The sequence below is a fragment of the Sapajus apella genome, unplaced genomic scaffold, assembly GCF_009761245.1.
Source record: "Sapajus apella isolate SASKATOON/1434 unplaced genomic scaffold, GSC_monkey_1.0 scaffold6, whole genome shotgun sequence".
NCBI lineage: Eukaryota > Metazoa > Chordata > Mammalia > Primates > Cebidae > Sapajus > Sapajus apella.
Genome location: NW_022436946.1, coordinates 69,654,801 through 69,666,954, shown reverse-complemented (window position 1 = coordinate 69,666,954; position 12,154 = coordinate 69,654,801). Strand labels below are relative to the sequence as shown.

The 12,154-nt window shown below is 34.6% G+C and overlaps 1 protein-coding gene and 1 long non-coding RNA gene across 6 annotated transcripts in view; one reads left to right on the top strand and one right to left on the bottom strand.

Annotated features, from left to right (window-relative positions):
• The window catches only part of PHIP (pleckstrin homology domain interacting protein), a 143,541-nt gene that overhangs the window by 82,139 nt on the left and 49,248 nt on the right, over positions 1-12,154 (bottom strand). For all 5 annotated transcript variants that reach the window (XM_032275460.1, XM_032275463.1, XM_032275459.1 and 2 more), the window contains 2 exons: positions 3,262-3,483; positions 2,841-2,941 (listed from right to left, as the gene is read on the bottom strand). In XM_032275460.1, coding sequence (XP_032131351.1) covers positions 2,841-2,941; positions 3,262-3,483 — 323 coding nt within the window. The remainder of the gene's footprint in view (positions 1-2,840; positions 2,942-3,261; positions 3,484-12,154) is intronic.
• Positions 10,012-10,660, top strand: LOC116549698. The gene is made up of 2 exons (XR_004268011.1): positions 10,012-10,484; positions 10,576-10,660. It is a non-coding gene; the product is annotated as an uncharacterized LOC116549698 (long non-coding RNA).

Here is a 12,154-nt window from a genome sequence, read left to right as displayed (position 1 = left end):
AATATTAGTATTTTTATTAGGTTCAATAAGTTCCAGCCAATCCTTCAATAACTAACTGTGGTTTAGTTTGGCATAGTGGTTAAAAGGGATTTCTGACAGTATACTTCTAGTAATATTTAAATCCTGGCTCCAGTACCACCTGCTAACAATGCAACCTGCTGTGCCCGTTGCATTGTATGTTCCCCTGTCTGCTACAGAGATAGTAACTGTACCTTTCTCAAAGGGTTCTTATAGGAATTAAGATAACAAATGTGAAATGCTTAGTACTAGCCTGGCAGGCTTAGTGCCTAATAATTACAAATAAAAATTTATAGTCATATAATATGCATATTTTAGGATTCCTAGTCGCTACGCCTAAGTTTAAATATACTTGGACAGCTTCCTTCTACTCAGAGACCTCTGGGGCTAGCTTATGATTCACTTGGCCACTTAGATTACCCATTTAAGGAACAGCATCTTTACTGGTAAGAGTTGATAATATACACATAAAAGTGAATTTATAAAGATATTTGAGTTCCCAAAGTTGAAGATTCATTAAACTAACGTAGATGCTGAGTTTCTAAAGTCATCTCCCCCAGCAGATTATACAAAAGTATTATAGCTCAATACAATTTTTGCCTTTGATTATTAATTGAATCCTATGTGACATAAACACAGTAGCAATCTATATCCTGCCTAATTTTTGGCAGTTTTCGACTATGTGTAAATACATAAAGAAAACAGATGTCCCAAAACTTGTATCTTAAGAGTAACAGATTATTCTTATTTTTATGAGATAGGATCTTGGCTCTGTTGCTGAGGCTAGAGTATAGTGCTAGGATCACAGCTCACTTCAGCCACCAACTCCTGGGCTCAAGCAAGCAGCTCACCTGACACTCCTGAGTAGCTGGGAGTATAAGTATGCACCACCATGTCTGGCGTTTTGTTTGTTTGCTTGTTTAATTTTTGTAGAGACAGGGTCTTGCTATTTTACTTAGGCTGGTCTCAAAGTTCTGAACCCAAGTGATCCTCCCTTGGCCTCCCAAAGTTCTGAGATTTCAGGCATGAGCCACCATGCCCAGCCAGATTACTCATTTTATGCCTGAACTCTGAATTTAAAAATTTTATGGGACAATTTTAATACCAAACAGAAAAGAAAATTACTTATAAATAACTAGAAAAAACTTTAAAGTCCAAAAATAAAAAAAAATTACTAAGTTGTATATAAAAACTCTTTAGAACATAATCTAAGCTATTAAAATTAATATAAATACCTATGATAAAATAAAAACACTTTCATGTATTTTCCTAATTATATCTATGTAAAAACATTCATGGAGAAAAAAATACTGTATTAGGGTAGTGGTTTAGATGTGATTCTACATAAAGGTTCTGAAAAAAAATCATTTATATGGAAAAACTCACTTCTCAAGTGTCCAAAAACATGAAATGTTATTGTACTTAGCAATATAATCCTCAATAAGCACAAATAAGATGAGAATTTAATTCTGTAAAACATATTCTGTTCCTATCCCAATTTGAACATTATCACTTTTTCTTCTCTAAAAAAATAAGGAGGAAAAGAGAAAGCTATCCCAATCAGGTCCACAAGGAGGTAAAAATACATATAAGGAAACAACAATTAACAATTAACTATTGCTATTGTCCATACACATCAGTAAAATATTTCAACTTTTATCTAAGTATCTATAGAAGGACTTTAAATATGAGGGATGCAACTAAAGTGAAGTCAACTTTCTTTTGTCCAAAGAACCATGTTTTAAATCACAATCTTTTTTCAAATGTAGTTTTATTGTTACTCAAGCTATCATGGCCCCCAAGCTGCCAAAAGAATTACTCTGTAAGAATGTACATAACACATTAAGTTAAAAAAGCTTGCCTTGCAGTACAGATAATTATCTAAACACTACTGTTTTTAAAATAACAAAGGCATAAATGTATTATTTTATTGAATAACTCAGGTTGGTAATTTATACATAGAAGTCAGAGATAATTATTGATAAACACCTTCTAATCTTAATTACTTTCTACTCAAGTGGCAGAAGTGGTCATTTCAACACTGCGGAAATCAACTGACTACACGACTTTCTTGCTCAAAAACCACCCACGGAGCAAACACAGTATTTACTTTACCCTCTATATCCACTTAAAAGACATGGTATAGAAAGGATCAAAGGGCAGAGAAGTGCTCTAGTCCTGGCCTCGCTAATTTCTAAACATTGTTTTAACTACGGGAAAGTCATTTAACCTTTTCAGTGCCCATAATCAAAAGATAATACTATCTAGCCAACTTGTTTTGATAAACCAAAGTATTAATATAGATGACGGCACAAATGCAAAACGCTATTATGAAGAGGGACAGGAATACATCTATCTACCTTGATGTAGTTTAGTGAAACTTCAATGATTCTATCTCCCTAAGTTTTTCTAGATCTAAAACAAAATCTAAAGTTTATAGATTCAGTAGCATCAATAATTGAAATTATTCTAAAGAACAGCATTAGAAATTCTTAAGATTATGTTCTCAGCATCAAAAGCAGCTATTAAAACTATGCAGCACACAGAAAGGAATGGTAATAAAAAGTAAATTATCAAGGAAAGAGCTAGGATTAGTATAAAGAGAAAAAAAAAACATGTGAACGTGAGAAAACTTTATTTGAAACATTAAAAAAGGGAGAGGTATAAAAATAAAAGAGGTTAGTAAAGAGCCAAAAAAGGATTTCTATTATTTACTCAAGAAGAAAAAGTAAATGTATTCCTATTGTCGACTACTTTATACTTTTACAATTTCACTCATTAAATTAAACACATTTATTCTATGAAATAAAATAGAAACTGACTTTATTTTAAGGGTTCCAGCATCCCAGAGCCAAAAACAAATAGTGCCATCTGCCCCAGTAGAAGATAGGTATCTCTTTGAGCCACTGCACAATGGTGAGAACTGAAAAGACAATCACAGAAAAAAAATCTTTACAAGAGTGACACAGTCCAAATAAAATCGACCTTTACCATACAAATAGCAACTAACAATAACAGTTAGAAAATGGTCAGAATTTGCCAAGATTATAACTACTATGTTATTTAAAGTCCATATATTTATAAAGAAAGCAGAAATACTCCCTTTCTTCATTTTAGTTGACCTTATATACTGGATTATAAAAGTAACTTCTTAAATTTTACTTTAAATAACCAAAAGAGACTTCATTAAATTTACTTGACATTATAACAACAATAAAAATGTATAGGGATTGAGACGATTACCTGTAGTGATGTAATAGACGCACTGTGGCCCTGAAGAACAGCCAAAGGTGCACAGGTTCGAAGACACCAGACTCGAATCATTTTATCACAACTTCCAGCTGCTATCATGGTATTCTCATAGTTTACAGCCATGTCTGATATTTCAGCAGCATGTCCTCTTAAGGTAGCTAATAACCTCCCATCATCTGTTGCCCAGATTTTCACAAGACAATCATCAGAACCCTTAAAGCAAGAATAAACATTAATAGAACTAACCCTATAAATTTTAATTCAAAATCTTAACACTGATAAAGAAATCGTATCTGTTATGTCCACTTCTGAACAAGTATATTTTTAAATACCAAAAAATGTTAAATATTTGTGTTAGGAATTTTCCTCCACACAAAGCTCTTTATTGAATTAAATCACTTAAAAGAGCACTTCTGTACTCATCATCAAGTAAGAGAAATGGGATACTGATGATAATTAACATTTACCTTTGTTTCCCTATCTACTAACAAAGTACCCTCAATGTGGATTTCTGTAAAAGAATTTGGGCCAGGCGCGGTGGCTCATGCCTGTAATCCCAGCACTTTGGGAGGCCGAGGCGGGTAAATCACGAGGTTAAGAGATCGAGACCACCCTGGCAAACATGGTGAAACCCCATCTCTACTAAAAACACAAAAATTAGCTGGGCATGGTGGTGCACACCTGTAGTCCAAGCTACTTGGGAGGCTGAGGCAGAAGAATCACTAACCTGGGGTTGGAGGTTGCAGTTAGCCGAGATCACACCACTGCACTCCAGCCTCGTGAGTGAGACTCCGTCTCAATTTAAAAAAAAAAAAAAAAAAAGAATTTGAACTTCTGAGATTTAAAAAAAAAAATTATAGGTGCAAAACAAATTTAAGACACAATGGTGACTAACACTATCTATTTTGTTTTGTAATACAAAACTAAACGTAAGCTTGTTTGGAGCTTTTTGTCTCAGGAAGCTATGAGTTTCCTATCACTGATCTTCAGCTAAAAACATGACATCATGTAAAACCAGTTGTCAGAAAAAAATCCTGTATGTATGAAAGTCAATAAAAATACATAAATTACTTGTTTACTATAGTAGTGTAAGTCCAGAGAGAAACTGTAAAGGATATGGAGTTTCCTATGAATACCTGTATTTACAAATGAACACTTCCGTTTTTAAAAAGCCAAACTATAGATCAGAACTTCCAGGCTTTATTTTATTATAAAAATTTTAAATATATAAGAAAGTAGAAAGAACAGTGTCATTAATCCCATATATCTACTTCCCAGATTTTTGCCACATTTTCTGGTCTTTAACAGAAGGTTAAAACAGAAAACACACACTCTTGCAAAATTACTGAATATAGAGTTTTACTAAGGGTTCATGTTAGAATGCTTGAGGACCTTCCAATCTAATTCTTAAAGAAACAACTTTATATCAGACATTAGAAAGAATTCAGAGGACCTACAGAGGCATATAATTCAGACAAGTTTCTGCGTTATACTGACAATAAATATAAAATATACATGATTCCAAAAACACTGTATTAACAGAATATGTTAAATGCTGTAACTTAAATCAGACTCTGCCAAGGCTACCTAAAACACCCTCTCAATTAACTATAAAGCCAGTTCCTTTGATTGAGCTTTGGAGTAAATTAAATGGGTTACTAACTACTATAAATACCAGTAGAACTTAACTTTGGTCAACTATCCATACTAATATCTCGTATTCTTATCACATACCCTTAACCTCACCTGAGGCTTTTCATCAATAAAATAAGGAGGTTAAATTGGATGGCCATAAGGTTCCCTATACTTTTAAAATTAAGTGATTCATTCATTCATTTATCCCTTTGCCTTGTGATTAGGTATGTGACAACCACTAAAGACATATGAATGAGATATACAGACACAGTATTCCTGTCCTTGTGAAGCAAGACAAAGAATATAAATGTAGTTAATATAGCCTAACATGTCCTAAGTGTTTAGCCATTGTTAATCAACAGAGATTCAAACAAGGAAACAGTCTACTTTTCCTGAGAGATGGAGAGTAGGGTGTTGAAAGGAACTCAGAAGCAGTGATGCTTGAACAGTCTCATGCAAGAAGAGGCAATGTAATGTAGCAGCTTAGAGAACAGTCTCCAAGGTCAAATATATGACTTTGGATATGCTATAAAACTTCCTGTGTCTCAGATTTCTCATCTATGCCTACCTCATAGTATCGTTACAAAACTAAATGAGGGTGAAGAGATAAAACAGTGTCGGGCACATGGTTAGGGATTTAGCTACTAACACTATTTTTGCTGGTGATAGTATTCAAATTCTTACTTTAATAATAATATTATTTTAAAAAGGGCATTCCATATTACAACTGTAGAGTAAAGTATGTTCAAAGGCATGAAAATGTGAAACAATGTGAGTAGTTCACAGAACTGCAAGCAGCCTGCAAGGTAATTTTGAGTGTGAGGTGAAAGCGTAAGGATGAAAAAATAAGAAAAAATTGTGAAAGGCCCTTTACAGTTTACTAAGCAAAGTGGTATGTAATGAGGATCACTGAAGATTATTATGCAGGTGAGTATCAGGATCATATTTGTGTTTTCCAAGGATTATCCTGGCATCAGTGTGAATCAGGCTAGAAGGTAGACCAGTTGAAAGTTGTTAAAATAGTATGGTCAGGAGAGAATGAGTGGTAACACAAATTATTACAGCAAAAAGGAATAATCAAAGACATGATTGTAACAACTGTTTGGGGAAAGAAAGGAATAAGGAGCACACCACTGAATATCTGTGGGAAGTGAAGTAAGAGCTGTAGCAGACTATGACTCCTAGAAAGCTGGTCTATACCACCGCCTGACACATTGGAAACATTAGGGATTTGTTGCGTAAAAAAATGCTTTAGAGCATTTGTTCAAATTAATTTCTCTAAATTTCACAAATTGAATCAATGTATTCACTACATTTGATTATCTTCCGAAAACTGAAGCAACATTTGGTTCTGACCAGCATTTAGTACAAAAATAATTTTAAGTACACTACAGTAGGTAGATTATATAACAAAAGTAAAATCACAGTATGTTTCACAATACCGACACAACTCCTATCATTCTTATGAATCACTGTGTTTTACATTCTACTATAAAGGTGCTTCACATATTTTTCATGTTAAGAAAAACACCAGTCTTTTGACCAAAATGTCAGTTTTAATGAAAGGAGTAATGGCAATCTGTTACCTAAAATTAACATCCACTGACTTTTCACCAATTAAAATGTAACAAGAAGTTCCACTATATTCCTACTGGGTTTATCATTTAGTAATCTTACCAATTTAGTATTGCTTAATTTTCTCTATTTAGACAAGTGCTGAAAATACACACAAAAAATGCATATTCTTCCCCTTGAGTGTTATGTATTATCTCAATTAACCTTTCTTTTCTTCCATCAAATTGACAGAGAGAGAAATACTTGACCACCCTTTCACAAAAATCTCTCTCCATCATCCTCTTCCATGACCCACAGAAGTTTACTGCCCCTACCCCCAATTCCACCCCCTCAGGATTCCTGGAAGACTGTCCAATAGGATTCTAAGCATTCTTACCCAACTTCTATCTTACGTACCACTTGTGATAATTAATTTACCTTTATGCAAATTTGAAACAAAAGATAATCTGAGCATAAATTCAATAAAATTCTTTTAAGATGACTATACGATATACAAGTACTCAAAAATAATTGACTAAAAAGAACTGAGGAGGAAAAAGTAAATGTATTGGGAAAAAATGTTTAAAGCACTTTAAGTATTTTATTTTATTATCTATACATTTATTTATTTGAGACAGTCTTGCTTTGTCACCCAGGCTGGAGTACAGTGGCATGATCATGGCTCACTATAACCTCCGCTTCCCAGGTTCCAGTGGTTCCCATACCTCAGCCTCCTTAATAGCTGTGATTACAGATGTGCACCACTACACCCAGTTAATTTCTGTGTCTTTACTAGAGATGGGGTTTCTCCCTGGTTGGCCAGGCCGGTCTCGAACTCCTAGTCTCAAGTAATCCACCCATCTCGGCCTCCCAAAGTGCTGGAATTACAGGCTATAAATATGTTTTAAATAAATGTGGAAGGATGAATTAAAAATCGGTAAAAATTATTCTTTTAAAAAAGACCAAAACGTCTAACAGAATTTGAACAGATATGCTCTCTTTTCCATAAGCCTACCTCCAGTTCCACAAACATTACCAAGATCAATAAGCCAAGAGTAAGATATTAGAGTCTTTCGGCAAAGAAAACTATTAAAATCAAGTTATGGATATTAAATACAATGTTACGTAAATGGTGAAAAGGGACAATAACATAAGATTAACCTCTTCTAAGGTGTATGAAGGAAAAAGTAGGGTGGAGATCATGTAACCTCAGCAAAAACAAACTTTTAAAAAATCAGAGGATTAAAAGAGAGAGGGAGAGTGTAACAGCAGAATGAACTAAAAAACTGAAGGAAGTCTGGAAATGCAGTGGAATAAAAGCATTAAGAAAGGTGGAAAAATTCTACAAGCAACAATTAAAGACCTGCTAAATTTAAATAACATGATGTTAGAAATACCTCAACTGACAGAGATTTTTTTTTTTTTTTTCAGCAAAGCTCCAACACCCAGGGGAAAACAGAGTAGCCATTTCTTTTCAGTAACATGTCAATGATGCTGGGGACTGCTACTCCGGCTGGGAATTGGCAAAGTAAGAAAACTTAAAAGTACAAAGTATAAGCGAAAATAACAAAAGATTAAGCTGGAAAGGTTTTACCTAAGAAGGGTAATTAACAGTTTTAAATGCCTGTTAAGAGTTTGTATTTAACCTGTTTAGGTGGTCACTAGACAATTTGTAAGCAGACAAGACATGGTCACTACAGTATTTTAGTCAGATCCTGCTAGTGTCTATGTGAGTAACAGATGTGAAGCTACAAGAAGAGGTTTACGTTAGAGATAAGAGATCTGGGTATTATGGGTTATACCATAGTAGTCAAAACAATGATAGCAGACAAGATTGCCAAGAGAGAGCACTTAGTATAGATTTTTACCTGGAAAACTATGAACAGGCTTTAAGAAATCCATGAGGTGGGTACAAAATTGAAAATGCTTTTTTATAATTCATTTAAAAAGCAACTTATTAAGCTTACTTAATAACTGATTAGCTTACTTAATCGCAAAGGATAAGAGAACAGTAAATCTCTACATTCCTTCCCTTTCTCCTTCCCTCCCTTCTTTCTTCCCTTCTTTCTTTCACTCTTTCTTTCTTAGATGGAGTATTGCTCTGTCACCAAGACTGGAGTACTTTAGCACAGTACTGGCTTACTGCATCCTCTGCCTCCCAGGTTCAAGAGATTTTCCCACCAAAAACCTAGAATTACAGGCACCCACTAATTTTTACATTTTTAGTAGAGACAGGGTCTTGATGTTGGCCAGGCTGGTCTCAAACTCCCAACCTCAAATGATCCATCTGTCTCAGCATTCCAAAGTGCTGGAATTATAGGCATGAGCCACCATGCCCAGCCTCGTTTTTCAATAATGTAAAATTGTCATAATCACTGTGAAAGAGTGCTCACTAATATTATCATTTGCTTATATCAAACTTAGCATAAGCTGGAAAAATCTCAAGAAAATTTGTATAGCCTTTAGCTTATTTAAATCCCAAAACAAAATGAGACACCAAATTTACAAGTTTTTTTTTTAACTCAAGATAATCTTGTCATCAAAGGATGAAGCCAAGGAACCTAAAAGAGCACATCTCTATAACTGAAAACACAACAGCACAGATATTATTTATGAGAAAGTGTGTTGAAAAAGTGTGGGAATTAAATAAAATTTACATTTTCCCAATGCTAAGAATTTGGCGTCAAGAACTCTATAAATTAGCTTGGTCTACTGCCACACCTGAAAAAAAAAAAACACAAATACTATGATAAAGAAATGTGCCTTAAAAACGTCAACATGCTTCTGCACTTCAGGACAAAAAAAAAAAAGACAGCATTAGACATTTACTCCATAATCACTGTTATTTCTTCTAATACTTTCACAGTATGGAGGTAACAGTACCAATTACTTTTCCTTTCAGCATGAAGCTGGATTAATATAAGCAATTAGTATTTTTTTCTGTATATCCAAAGAAAGTTCTGATTTTGCAAATCCCTTTAAAAACTTCAACATTTCTTTAAAATAAGCAGTTTGAGAGGCAAGATTCAAACAAAAACAAATACAGTCATACCTCCTAGATACTGCAGACTCAGTTCAAGACCACTGCAATTAAGCAAGTATTCCAACAAAGCAAATCACACAAATTTTTTGGTTTCCAAGTGCTTGTAAGACTTAGGTTTACATTATGCTGCAGTGTATTAAGTGTGCAGCAGCATTATGTCTAAAAAAAAAATGGGCATACATTAATCTAAAAATAGTTTATTGCTAAAAATGCTAATTATCTGACACTTCAGCAAGTAGTAAGACTTTTGCTGGTGGACGGCTTTGCGTTGATGTTGACAGCTGTTGACTGATCATGGTGGAGTTGCTGAAGGTTGGAGTGGCTGTGACAACTTCTTAAAACAAGACAACAATGAAGTCTGCTGTATCCACTGGTCTCTTCTTTTTCCGAGAAATTTCTCTGCAACATGCAATGCTACCTGACAGTATTTTATCCACAGTAGAGCTTATTTCAAATTAAGTCAATCCTCTCAAATCAAGCCACTGCTTTACCAACTGAATTCATGTAATATTCCACATCCTTTGTTTTCATTTCAATAATGTTCACAGCATCCTGACCAGAAGTAAATTCCATCTTAAGAAACTACTTTCATCTATAAGAAGCAACTCCTCCATTTAAGTTTAACCATGAGATTGCAGCAATTCAGTCACACCTTCAGGTTCTGCTACTAATTTTAGTTCTCTTGCTATTGCAGTTACTTCGTCCACTGACGTCTTGAACCCCTCAAAGACAACTACTAAGGTTGAAATCAACTTCTTCCAAACTCCTGTTAATGTTGATATTTTGATCTCCTCCCAAGAATCACAAATGTTCTTAATGGCATCTAGAATGGTGAATCCTTTCCAGGAGGTTTCCAATGTACTCTGCCCAGATCCATCACATGAGTTACAATCCGTAACAGCTATGGCCGTATGAAATATATTTCTTAAATAATAAGACTTGAAAATCAGAATTGCTCCTTGATCCACAGGCTGCAGAATAAGTGTAGTGCCAGCAAGCATAAAAACAACACTAATCACCTTGTACATTTCCATCAGAGTTATTTGGTGACCAGCTATCTTTTTAATGAATAGTAATATCTTGAATGGAATCTTTTTTTTTTTTTTTTCTGAGCAGTAGGCATCAACCGTGGGCTTAAATTATTTAGTAAACCATGCCATAAAAAGATACACTGTCACCCAGGCTTTGTTATTTCCTTTATAAAACACAAGCAAAGTAGATTTAGCATTATTCTTAAGGCACTACAACTTTAAAAATGGTAAATGGACACTGGTTTCAACTTCAAGTCACTAGTTGGATTAGCCCTGAACAAAAGAGCCTGCTTTTTGAAGCTCTGAAGCCAGGCACTGACCTTGCTTAAAATTACAGAAGTCCTAGGTGACATATTTTCCCAATACACAGCTGTTTTGCCTTTTATTGAGAATCTATTGTTTACTGCAGCAACTCTCTTCAATGATCTTAGATCTTTTAAAAAATTTGCAGCCACTACTTTATCAGCACTTGCTCTTTCACCTTGTACTTTTATGTTATGGAAATGGCTTCCTTCCTTAAGCCTAATGAGCCAACTTCTGCTAGCTCCAGCTTTTCTTCTGTAGCTTTTTCATCTCTCGGCCTTCACAGAACTAGAGTTGGGGCCTTGGTCTGGATTAGCCTTTGGCTTAAAAGAATATTGTGGCTAAGTTTTTATCTCCTATACACATCACTTAAACTTTCTCTATATCTACAATGAGATCTTTAACTTTCTAACCATTTGTGTGCTCACTGGAATAGCACGTTTAATTTCTTTCAAGGACTTTTCCTTTACATTCACAACTTGGCTATTTCAACTTGCATTCCTCACTCATCTTAATCTTTTCTAGCTTTTGAATTAAAGTAAGGGACCTAAGACTCTTCCTCTGGCTTGAACACTAAAAGGCCACTCAAGGGTTATTAAGGGGATTAATTTCAATAGGCAGACCCAAAGAGAGAAAAATGGAGAACGGCCAGTTGGTGGAGCAATCAGACACACGCAACATTCATTAAGTTCACCATCTTATATAGGTGCAGTTCATGGCACCCCAAAAGAATTACAATGGGAACATCAAGATCACAGATCACCAGAACAAATATAATAATAATGACAAAGCTTGAAATATTGTGAGAAGTACCAAAATATGAAAGAGACAAGATGTGAGCATATGTTGTTAGAAAAATGATGATGACAGACCTGCTTTACTCAGGGTTGTCACAAACCTACAATTTGTAAAAATTACAGTATTTACAAAATGCAATAAAGCGAGGCACAATGAAACAGGGTATGCCTGTATTAGCATTTTTCACAAATAAAGCCTAGGCAATGTCTAGTAACACATTTGACTTTAATGTTCTCGTGAAGAAAAGTTCCACAGATCTTGCAACATGGTTTTCTACTTGTTATGCACTTTGGTATTAATATTCAGAGATACTCTGACTTTATAAATGAAATGCAGGCCTTTCTATACAAGGCCAAGTAGTCAATCTAGGCCCAGCAGTTGCAAAACTATGAGGCAGACAATTAAAGAGGACAATTCTGTTCAGTAATAAATTTACAGGAAGTGTATAAATGACAAGGAATGGTTGAATTTTTTCTAAGTGAAATCATGCTCCAAAGAGCTAAAGAAACCAATGACTAAC